The sequence below is a fragment of the Eurytemora carolleeae genome, unplaced genomic scaffold (assembly GCF_000591075.1).
Source record: "Eurytemora carolleeae unplaced genomic scaffold, Eaff_2.0 scaffold82, whole genome shotgun sequence".
NCBI classification, from domain to species: Eukaryota; Metazoa; Arthropoda; class Copepoda; order Calanoida; family Temoridae; genus Eurytemora; species Eurytemora carolleeae.
This window is the reverse complement of record NW_019396126.1, coordinates 344,452-357,173: the sequence shown is the minus strand read 5'-3', so window position 1 is coordinate 357,173 and position 12,722 is coordinate 344,452. Positions and strand designations below refer to the sequence as shown.

Genomic DNA, 12,722 nt, shown 5'->3' with positions numbered 1-12,722 from the left:
TGTAGAATAATCGTGAACAGTCTCTTGAATTTGAAAAAATGGGAAAAATCTCTTAAAAAGATAGAATAATCGGGAACAGTCTCTTGAATTTGAAAAAATGGGAAAAATCTCTTAAATGTAGAATAATCCTGAACAGTCTCTTGAATTTAAAACGGGAAAAATCTCTTAAAACGTAGAAAAATCGTGAACAGTCTCTTGACGAACCTGTAAAAGTAAAGTAAAGGTCTAATTAACTGATTAACGTGAACATAATTAAACAAATTAGTTTTCTTCTATCAGATACATAAATATTTAGTAAATACTTCAAAATATATAAAATAAGATAAATTTTTACTTATCAATAAACCATATTATTTGGAGATATTTTTAAGATATTAACAGGACTGTAAGCGTAATTTCAAGTGGCCCTCCATGAAAATATAGCAATGCCCAATTTACAACTTTAATCGGATCAAAAATAAGGAAGATACCGTCGTTTTTCTAACTAGAACAGTGTGATATTCTCCATTGCTTTTAATAAACAAGAAATGCGCAAGTCACTTTCGCAAAGAAACTGCAAATGAAATAAATAGTTTAAAGAAACAAAAACATTGATATTTAATTTATGATTGATCAGATAAAGCTTTCAATAGTACTGTTGTAAATCGGACGTTGACATCTTTGCATGGAAGGTCACTTGAAATTACGCTTATAGTCCCTTTATTAACCGTCTGTTCACACACGTATAAATATTTATGTGTCTTTATCTCTCCTGTTTTCAATATTTAAACCATCAAAATATATATAATTCTCCAGAACCAGATTAAATTTATGAATGAAAAGTAGTTAAACTACGTAGCCATAGTTAAACCACTCTTACGTAGTTCAACTGTACGTCTTCCTATTCATTAAATGGTGTCAACGGTTGTACTTAATGAACTCGAAAACAGGGTTTAACCGAAGTAAACTAAAAATTAATTTAAAACATTTGTAAAATATTAGTTTAAAGAATTTTAGGTCTTCGTATGCTCCGTATGCACACTGTTCATGATTACTTGATCATTATTTATTAGTTTTCATTTCCAAATAAATAGTTCGATTTAAAAACATAAAATTAATAAATTGAAAAATATGTGTGTTTGTGGAACCCATAAAACTGTAGAATAGGAAGACGACTGTTAGACTCAAGTTATGATTTTCAAAAGTCCAATGAAGATGAACCACAGCAGCAATTAACTTGATAAGTTTATTTTCACAACATTCAATCACGTCAGATTTCATTCCACAGTTTCAGGGATCCTACTGTACAAGTTCATCAGGGATCCTACTGAACAAGTTCATCAGGGATCATAGTGTACAAGTTCATCAGGGATCCTACTGCACAAGTTCATCAGAGATCCTACTGTACAAGTTCATCAGGGATCCTACTGTACAAGTTCATCAGGGATCCTACTGAACAAGTTCATCAGGGATCATAGTGTACAAGTTCATCAGGGATCCTACTTACAAGTTCATCAGGGATCCTACTGTACAAGTTCATCAGGGATCCTACTGTACAAGTTCATCAGGGATCGTCGTATATACCAATTAAGACGAATTTTACTTTAATTTCTGATTTTTATCAAGTTTATCTTTGTTCACTTGTAAACTTAAATACTATAAATCAATATACTACTTTGATTTAAAAAAAATAATGCTTGAATCAGAGACTCAACATATTTGAGATATTTTAGCTATTCTTGGGATTCAACATTTTCAGAGTTGGTTTGGTTTAATCATGGTAATCCATGTATCAGTGAAATAAACACACTTTAAAGGGTTGAATACGTAATTTCCAGTGATCCTCCATTTCAAGAGTTCAATCAATATCCATCCCTAGGCTGCATAAATTCCCAAACCGAAATTGAAAAATATCAATTTTCAGAGAGATAGAAAAACAAAAATCGGGTGAATCGATTATATCACTCTTTAAATGGTGGGTCACTTTTAACAAAAATTTTCAAAAATTGTTTGGCCAAGAATATAGAAGTAGTTCTAGCCTATTACTAGGTATACTTGGTATACTAGTATACCAGGGTATAGGTATGTATACTAGGTATACTAGGTATATCAGGGTATAGGTATGTATACTAGGTATATCAGAGTATAGGTATGTATACTAGTATATCAGGGTATAAGTATGTATACTAGTATATCAGGGTATAGGTATGTATACTAGTGTATCAGAGTATAGGTATGTATACTAGGTATATCAGGGTATAGGCATGTATACTAGTATATCAGGGTATAGGTATGTATACTAGTATATCAGGGTATAGGTATGTATACTAGTATATCAGGGTATAGGTATGTATACTAGGTATACTAGGTATATTTGTTGGATCAGATAAGAGAATATTAAACAGAGTTAACTAGGACAAAATATTTAAACAACTCTATATCACCAGGTCTATATCACTAGCTCGTAAAATCAGATATCACAGAATATCTACTGAGTGTTTTTATATACATTTAAATCATGTCAAAACAGTTTTCATGATAAAATTGCTCAGTGTTCTGCTGGTTTCAAGGGTTGGATATGAGAGCTAGGATAGAGAAGGTATGGTTCGGGTTTGTAGCGGAGAGAATCCGCCGCCAGACCCGGTATCCCGGCTACCGCCAAACCTCTAGTTCATCAGTGATCAGCGGAGAGAGAGGTTGAGGAACAGCTCAGTGAAGAGAAGGGGTTAAAATGAGTTTTTACACAGTTTTACTCTACTTCCTAGTGTTAGTATACAGTGTGCAATCCATCAAATGGCTGTAAGTATATTATTTTGTATCATTTACCGGAGCAATTTTTTTCTGGTTTATAAATACAACTTTTTCAGATTTTGTGTGGTTTATAATTTGAATGTGTTTTAAACCCCTTATATTTTTTTAATTCAGATAATGTAGAGACCTTGCAGAGACATTACATAGATTTTATATGATATCTAGATATAGTTGCATAATTTGATTCTAGAATAAATATTGTACACGATCCGACCTGGTTAGCTGGGGGGGTCAACACAGGGTTTAGGTCGGCTCCTTTATATCTCTTCAAACGTCATAATTATATTCGGAACCTTTATCTTTACTTGAATTACAACACGTTGATCGTTTTTTAATAGTTTTCTACACCGAACATATATTTCTTACAAAATTTAAATTCTAACCAAAACCACTAATTTTTTATCTTATTTTCTAATTTTATATATATGTATATATGTACTTACACCTCGGCAATAAAAAATTAAAAATCTGATTTGATTAGTAAAACTCTATTTAGGAAAAGGCTACCTGTGTAGAAATAAAGAAATAAATTGAAAGAATACAACTTTCTAAAAATCTTCAGATTTTTCTAATTTTTTATTTCGTCTATTCTTAACAGGGTTCTCAGTTAGTCTATTTCTAAACCCAACTTTACTCTGGAAGAAAAGTAAAACTTATTCTAAACTAATTCGGTTTTCTTCTTTCTTTTTTAGTAGTTTATCTCTTTTTAAGGGAATAAATAAAGTCTAACTATTTTCAACCTTTTAATTTCAAATATCCAATTTTTTCTAAAATTTTTGTTATTTAATTCAAATTTTGTAATTTTTCCATCAAATTTCTTTTTATAAATAAAGCAAAAATTTGGATTTAAAATATAAGATTTTCAAAAAACTGACTAGGTTTAAACTTATTGCTAAAAGAAATTGAGTTTTTTGCCGAAAACTTTTATTTTCTCATTTCTTTGCAACACAACTTCTTAGACCTTTCATATTTCAAACTGTTAAATCGGTTTGTTCAAATAAATGTTAAAGGTTTACATTATCAGGCTGCAAAGATATTGGAACTAGTAAATTTTAGTTTGTTGCAAAAACTCAATTTTTTTGCTAATTTACAAGTATTCTAATATTAAATTGGGTTAAAATTCAAAAAAAGTTTAAACCACGTGAAAAATGTTTGAATTTAATTTTTAACGCAAATAGCGTGTTATTATTTTCTGTATTTAGGTTTACAAGAAGTTCTAAAAAATTTCGGTGTTTTTCCCAAATTTGACTTGAGCTGGGGCGAATTAGGAATGTGTTTCGTAGTTTAAAAAAGAGGAGGAGGAGGGTGGTGTCTGGGTTTAGATAAAAATATTGAAAAGAACATCTGTAACTAAGAATTGTTGGGTAAATAAGATAAAAACTTACATTTAGGAAACACGCTATATTAAGTTAATAACTCTCAAAAATAAAACTTTCATTTTTAAAGCTAATCAGAATTTACTTTTTTCAGATGGAAATAGATCTACAACTTTATAGCTTACATTTTTTCACTTAAAAAAGAATAGGATTAAGTATTTTTTAGTTTGAACCTATTCTACTTGAATAAGAAGAGGTCTAACTATATTTTTATAGTTTGAACCTATTATACTTGAATAAAAATAGGTCTAACTATATATTTATAGTTAGACCTATTATACTTGAATAAGAATAGCTTTCAGTTTTAAACTGAACATTAGATCCTAGAACCTAGATTGCTCAGTACTAGGATTAAATCCTAGAACCTAGATTTGTTTGTTCTAGGATAATATCATAGATTCTATCTGTTCCAGGATTAGAACCTGAAACCTAGACTATAGATTAGATTCTAGATTGCTCTGTACTAGGAAAAAACCTAGATTGCTCTGTACTAGAATTTTAACCTAGATCCTAGATTGCTCTTTACTAGGATCAGAACCTAGTACCTAGCTTGCTCTGAACTAAGATTATTACCTAGATCCTAGATTGCTCTTTACTAGGATGAAAACCTAGTACCTAGATTGCTCTGAACTAAGATTATTACCTAGATCCTAGATTTCTCTTTACTAGGATCAGAACCTAGAACCTAGCTTGCTCTGAACTAAGATTATTACCTAGATCCTAGATTGCTTTGAACTAGGATGATTACCTAGAACCTAGCTTGCTTTGAACTAGGATGATAACATAGATCCTAGATTGCTCTATACTAGGATTAGAACCTAGAATCTAGATTGCTCTGTACTATGATTAGAACCTAGATCCTAGATTGCTCTGAACTAGAGTCAAAACCTAGATCCCAAATTGCTCTGTACTAGGATTATAACCTAGATCTTAGATTGCTCTGTACTAGGATAAAAACCTAGATCCTAGATTGCTCTGTGCTAGAATCATAAACTAGATCCTAGATTACTCTGTACTAAACTTATAACCTAGATCCTAGATTGGTCTGAACTAAAATCATAACCTAGATCCTAGATTGCTCTGAACTAGAATCAAAACCTAGATCCTAAATTGCTCTGTACTAGAATTATAAACTAGATCCTTGATTGCTCTGTACTAGACTCATAACCTAGATCCTAGATTGGTCTGAACTAGAATCATAACCTAGATCCTAGATTGCTCTGAACTAGAATCAAAACCTAGATCCTAGATTGCTCTGTGCTAGAATTATAAACTAGATCCTTGATTGCTCTGTACTAGAATCATAACCTAGATCCTAGATTGCTCTAAACTAGAATCATAACCTAGATCCTAGATTGCTCTGTACTAGAATCAAAACCTAGATCCTAGATTGCTCTGTGCTAGAATTATAAACTAGATCCTTGATTGCTCTGTACTAGAATCTAGATCCTAGATTGCTCTAAACTAGAATCATAACCTAGATCCTAGATAGGTCTGTACTAGGATTAGAATGTACCTAGATAGGTCTGTACTAGGATTAGATTGGAATTAGAAATAAATATTTGCTTCCTCCTTTATAATGCATCAAGTGCTCATCTAATCAGAATCAACTTGAACCTTATTTAACACAAACAAATAATAAAGTTCTTATTGGAGCGGATAAACTTCGTCCAACCTTCAGATATTTACATAGGCGCAACTAAATATTTTGCGAGAATGGTTGAAATTTGGTTAATCTGAGAGTGGACCCCCCCCCCCCTTTGTAAGAGAAACTATACATAGTGAATGAATCGATTACAAAGATGAAACATAATTTAAGTTTTGCAAAAACTGTCTCAGTTTAGATAAAACAGGGAAATAACATGGCACGGACAAAATTTTTTTGCCAGATCTACTAATCTACAGATCAAAGTTTGAAGAGAAGGACTAGGCCGACCTTCTAGTTTTTGCCTGAATCATATTATTCTAATTGGTAGGTAGAGCGCTCAACCGTGCAATTTCAACCCTGTCGGAGAGAATGACATAAAGGTGTTAAACCCCTGGGAGAATTCCTTGATTGCTTTTCAACAAATCCTTCATTTTTCTCCGGAGTATAGAGAAGAGTTAGAATGGATTCCAGTAAATATAGTTTGGTTTGAGGTTCCAAGTCAACAGTTGGTTTCAAGTTGCATGCATCAGCTAGGCCTGAGAATACACCGACCTGTGATTAGGAAACCGCTCCCTGCTCCCGAGATTTGGATTACTGCAAACCTTTCTCAGTTCTTACATCTCCGCACTTTTATCCCGTTTAATTTGATCTTTGTTTCGGAACAGTTTGATCCTTTGTGTCGTCTTTGTATAGGATAATTGATAAACAGCTCTGGATTCCAGCTCCCCCCCCCTCTTCTAGGTTTATGGAGTGTCCAGTATCCCCCCTTGTATTATTATACCAGTGTCGGCACTTGTGAGTTGACCCGCGCCCCAGCTCAATCCTTTAACCTCACTTCACACGCGCCGAGCAGAGCAGAGTACCCTGAGATCCAACCTTCCACCGAACCATCTCTATTCCCAACGCAACAATAAAAACATGACATGTTCAGTGGACCGGGGCCGGGGGAGGGTTGTAAACTCTAGAATTGTACACAATAAAACTGACATTTTCTGTAGGAGGGGTGGAGAGAGGGAGGTTGGGGGTATACTAGTTGAGATATCAATCTAAATTTCACTTGTTCGCAATTAGTCAATGAATTCCTATCTCTATAACTATTGGTTCTGTCAAGTTTTCTTATGTTTTATATTATCTTATTTAAAAACACTGACTAACAACCTTCCTTAATTACATAAACATGAAATGTAGCGTAAAGATGATGTATCAGTAATTAACTAAATTTAACAAAGTTGTAAATCTTTATATTTAAATAATTTCAAATCTAAATTATATTTTTTCATTTTGTTGGAACGTGTTGAATGTGAAACCTGTTTAATCTCCAATCTTGACTAATTAATGAATTAATGAATTGATTAATTAATATTAGATATTAAACATATTTTTATGTTGAGGGTTTGGAGTGTTTATATCTAATGATCAAATTACTTTCTGCTTCTCTTTAGACTTTCATTTATTTATTTTAATACGAAAGATAATAATGCATTAGATATCTTTCACCGAATATCACACGTGGTAGTTTTCTGATAAAATTATGGCAAGCTGGATCTTTTAATCTAGGTTTCGAATAACTAACTTTTAAATACTGGAGATATTGAATTTTGCGTAGCAGTAAGAAATTCCGTTCCTTCAACCTCTGTATCGGAATGAAATTCCTTAAAATAAATTCTAAATTTTATTTAACATTTTCCATAGTTTCCTCCCATTTTATTATATTTTATACCTTTTACTTCCTTTTTCAATTTTAACCTTTCTCTTTGTTATCAATTTCCTTTTATCTTCAGAATTTTCTTCTTATTCCTTTTTTCTCTTACTTTCTTCCTCCCCTCCTATATAAATCTAAAGTTATTCTTGGTTTCGTAAATATCTTCTCTCCTTCCAACCTTCTAGCTAAACCATGGTTGTTTTGAAAAATGAGCCTCATCTCTGTGGAATCCTGTGGTTTAACCGAACCTCTGTTTATATCCGCCACCCTGAAACCAGCTCCAAAGAAACAGTTACTAATCAAGGATACTTTAGACAACCAGTACATTTCTTCTAAAACAAGAAGGACTCTTTATTAAACCCTATCTCAGGACGGATAATTCGTCAAATCAAGTATCCTTAACTTTATCTTAACTTATCATTTTCCTTATTTTGCTAAACCCGATCAATACCAACCAATCCTCCTCATTTCTAATTCTGTAGTTGTATCCCTTGGTCTTCTTTCTCTTACTTTGTATCCTTTCTAATTCTGTAGTTTTATCCCCAATGTTTTCTTTCTCTTCTTCTGTATCCTTTCTAATTCTGTAGTTGTATTCCCTATGTTTTCTTTCTCTTACTTAGTATCCTTTCTAATTCTGTAGTTGTATTCCTTATGTTTTCTTTCTCTTACTTAGCATCCTTTCTAATTCTGTTGTTGTATTCCCTATGTTTTCTTTCTCTTCTTCTGTATCCTTTCTAATTCTGTAGTTGTATCCCCTAGGTTTTCTTTCTCTTCTTCTGGCTAAAATCCCTCCGTTGTCAAGAATGATAAGCATAGATAACGAGTGCAGTGTCCATACCGTCACACTGACGGCCGAGTCGGATTGCTGGGTTCAGGTTTGGTTCAGGTTTAGGTTAGAACTTAATCCAATATAACAGGTTTAGAGGAGGATTACTGGAATATTTCATCCATCATTTCTGTAATTATTTGAGTGATTTATACTCATTCCATTCCTACCTTAGTGTCCATTATAATAAATTCCACCAGGTCTATTCTACTCCATCTCTCTTAGGCTATTATCCATTCCACTATAGTTCATTCTACTGGAGTAAATCCTTTTCCAGTCCAGCCTACTTAAATCAGATCTTGAGTTGCAATATTCTACTTTTCTCCAGTATTTTCAAATAAATTTCATTCTAAACTGGAGTCAGTCCATAATTCGCTCCATTCCACCATAAACTAGAATACTAGAAAAAATCCGAACCATACTCCAGTTCTACCCTGGTTCTACTGGTTTATATCTCCTGGAGAACACAAGAATTCAAACTCTGAGTGAAAAATTTAATCTTGGCCATTGTTCTAAGTTTTATCTTCACAGTTTAGTTTTAACAAATTTCATTTTTAGGTTTTTTGTTCAGCTTTTAGATTTTTCGTTTACAGTTTTATAATTAATATATTTGAATATTAGTTTATGTTTCTAAAAGTTTTAAAATATTTGACCCGTTCTACTTAATAAAGTTATTAAACCTAACAAGATATTCCACTTTTATTTGGTTTAATGGTTTAATGTAGCAGAACACTCCTGTATTCTTTACTCTAAGACCTAGCTCTATCTTAACTAAAACAGAACATTAAGACGCAACATTCCTGCCTGGTTTAAATCTGTACCCGGAGCATGGTTTCAGCGCAATGATGACAGGTTTAGCTAAGAGAGAAACATTACTCACTAAATCTTATTTGTTTAAACAATGTAAGGGTTGTCTCTGGTACGTGTCTCTAGTTCTCAGGGTTCAAGTACAACACTAGATAATGTAGAGTATATTAATCTCAACTAGTATTTATAGGACGGAGTAGAACCTTATTGAGATAGGGGGGGCAGGAACACAGATTATATCTGGCAGTTTCAATTTAGGTCTTTACAAAAACACTCATTCTAATTTAAGGTATAGGACAGGGTATGGAGTTGGGGGGGGGGGGGTATATAGATTGAATTGGTGAACCAGGTCCTGTTAAACCCCTAGGCTAGATCTCTCCTTCTCTCTATCTCCTGATGGGATCTAAATATTGGAAATTTTACAACATAATTTCCCCTGATATGTCACCCAGATAATAAAGGATTCTGCTAGGTAGATAGATAGATAGATTTAACATCTATTGATATTTAAATCTGCAGAAAGCTAATAGAAGAATACTTGTAAGGGGGGGGGGAGTTCAAGGGGGAAGATACAACGGAGGGGTACAAGGGAGGGGAAAGGGAAGGGGTGAACAAAAGAGGGGAGGGGGGAGTTTGTAAGGGAGGGAGAGGGCGTGATTCGCCACTGTTTAAAGTATTGTTGACTATATTGTATAATGTATATACTTGTACTTGTCAATACATAAAAGTTAAGTAACTGTGTAAACATATTAAATGGTCAAACTGAAATGGTATCTATATGTGCACTAAACTATATTACGTTAAGAGCTTGAATACAATCTAAAACAAACATTACTTAGAAATTATTACATACCTGTATACAGTGTACAATGTACATTTTACAGAATAACTAATATAGATTTTTCTTGTATTTTCTAAGCTCTGGGGTTACATCCCGAATAAGAACTTCAACCCCTGATAAGTGTCAATATGAGATAAAATCATATTTTGAAGAAAAGTCTTGAATAGATATTTGGTAAACCTATCCTAGTCTAACGAAGATTAGATTAGGTCTGTTTTGGATAGGTTTGGAGTAAGGTTTGGATTGTAAGGAGTTTAGGGTGGGGAGAACTGTCCCGGCCAGAATTCTCAAATAAAGATAAAATCCACCCACTCTACATAGTGCCTTACTCTTCAATCCTCTTAATAATCTTATCTCACCCAACCCTTCTCACCAATTCTTAATCTAAAACAAAACTAAAGAAAACAGAATAGATCAATATAGTACAGTTTTTTTATTTATATAGCCTGGTTCAGTATGATATACCAATTTTGAGCACGATTGTATTATTTTAACCCCCCCCCCCGCCCCCCTCCCCCTGAACATATACGACATCTTTAGATAGCATTAGTGTGACTTGTGTCACCTCCTAGTAAAATGAGTAAATGTTTCCTCTTTCATCACTTATGTTTGCTCCCTTTATACAAACAATTCTTCAGTGTTTTCTTTATAGATTCTTCAAGCAGAGAATATTCTTATACACTGCAGGGCTTGTTTTCAGGGGGCCGGGGTGGGGGAAGGGGGAATTTGTGGAAATAAAAAGATTTCATACTTTTCATGACAGTGTAGTTACAATGCTTCCCTTCTTTTAAGGATTGCCAAATTTATATTTTGCTGAATATTAATTCTAAGCTCTGCATTATTCTGAGAATGTTTCAAGTTCTTATCCTTTAAATCCTTACTCTCACCACCTCTTCTCTATATCCCCTCCTATACCTGGCTTTTATATTATTTATTTGTGAAAATTAAATAAAGTTGGAAAGTTTATTCCAACTAAAAAGTGTGCGGACCAACTTTACCCTGAGTATTGTTTATACAACCCCTCTGTTCTTCTGTTTGTAATATTGGATGAAATTGTTTATATTCTTTTTAACTCTTGTATATTATCTATACCTGGATCTACATTCGGTAATAAACTAGACAAGATATACTCCACCCTTTACTCATCCTGGTAGTCGTAGGAAGTATCAAAAACAAGTGTTAATTATCCCCTCCCCCTTTCTACTCTGCTCCGGGAGGGGTGTTTAGGTGTGAACAGGATTGAGTTTACTGTTTTATTGGTTTATTGTACCCGGAGACAGAAGTTTGAAAAGACCTACCCCTACCTATCCCTCCTCCTTCTCCTCCCTACCTGTTCCCACGCACTTTAAACCCAACCCAGCCTCGGTCAAAAATGGAATTGAAACACATTATCAGTATCGTATATCGACCATTGTTACTGAACCCGCTTCAAAATTCTTTAAACACAAGTTTGTTTGACCCTAACAGCACTAAAGTAGTAGACAGCTTCCAGAGAATTCAATCAGATTACAAAATAAATGTCATCTCTGAACCTTATCTTCAGATTCTCTAGGCTTAACATAAAGCAGAGGTTTTCCAAACTTTTGAAACCTGGTTCAAACATGTCCGAATACTGAAATAGATTTTCCTAAATGTTTGCATATCATTCCTTAGTCCTAACCTTGATATTTCCTAAACCTGGTCTAGAGAATTCCTAAAATAGGTTTACTGATATCCTAGCACATATTTATCTCCTTCGCACATAGTTCCCATGTCCGATGGTTCTCTCTGTATCTGGGATATCATCTCTCTCTGTCTCCCTGTCCTCTTGAAGAGTATCTGTGAGAGAATCTGTAGATATTGAGAAGATCACTTAAACCATCACTCCGCGGAGCAGTATTGTTCTGATCTAGCACCTTAGTAAACATCTCAGGGTATGTTCTCATACCACTTTATTCCTCTGCTCTAATTGGTTTAAATCCCGGGTATGACAAGAAGTAATACACATACTGTGTTCGTGTACTCAACTTTTTATTGCATTGTTAAACTAACGTCTGTGAATGGTTGGATGTTAATGTATTAAATCCACTATATTGAATATATATATATAAACTCCAGTATATTGTGCAGATATAGATATAGATAAGCTCCTGCTATAAAATGTGAATCCTCGGACCGGATATTTAGTGCTCTTATTCTAAGCCCTGTATCAATATAATCTTGATTTAACAGACGAGTAGGTTCTAATAGGTTCAATCCTGGTTCCTAATGTATCCGGACTACCCTCTCATATGTATCCGTACACCTGGATAAGCTTTGAAAACAATTTGAATCCTAAACAAACTAATTTTCGTCTTTCTGCGGGTTTGGACGAAGCTCTGTAGAGAACTGTGAACATTGATGAGAGTATCCAAGTATCAATTGACAAATGGGGTTTAAGATTTCATCTCCGGAACATTACAGATACAGATCAGTGACCAAGGGTCCGGGGCTTCGAATGTTCTCACTTTTCCGACCATTTACACCTGACCAGTGTCCTGCTAATGAGATGATCTGGAGAGATTAGTTCTATTCCGTCTCCGGGTGGTCTCTCATAAGAAAACTTGCAATTCGACCCTTCAAACCTAGAATTGATCTTTTGACATATAAACCCCGAAAAATAATTGTTCATAAAAAACTAAATAGGATTTATATAATATATGGAAAAAATTTAGAATATAAAAAGCTGAAGGGTCGTATGTATGGGGGGGGGG

The 12,722-nt window shown here is 33.8% G+C and overlaps 1 protein-coding gene across 1 annotated transcript in view; it reads left to right on the top strand.

Annotated features, from left to right (window-relative positions):
* Window positions 1–2,595: 2,595 nt before the first annotated feature.
* Window positions 2,596–12,722, top strand: part of LOC111695713 (protein Wnt-4) — a 23,028-nt gene continuing 12,901 nt past the window's right edge. Inside the window, exon 1 of the mRNA XM_023465123.1 lies at window positions 2,596–2,778. Within this exon, the coding sequence (XP_023320891.1) occupies window positions 2,711–2,778 (68 nt within the window). The 5' untranslated portion in view covers window positions 2,596–2,710. The remainder of the gene's footprint in view (window positions 2,779–12,722) is intronic.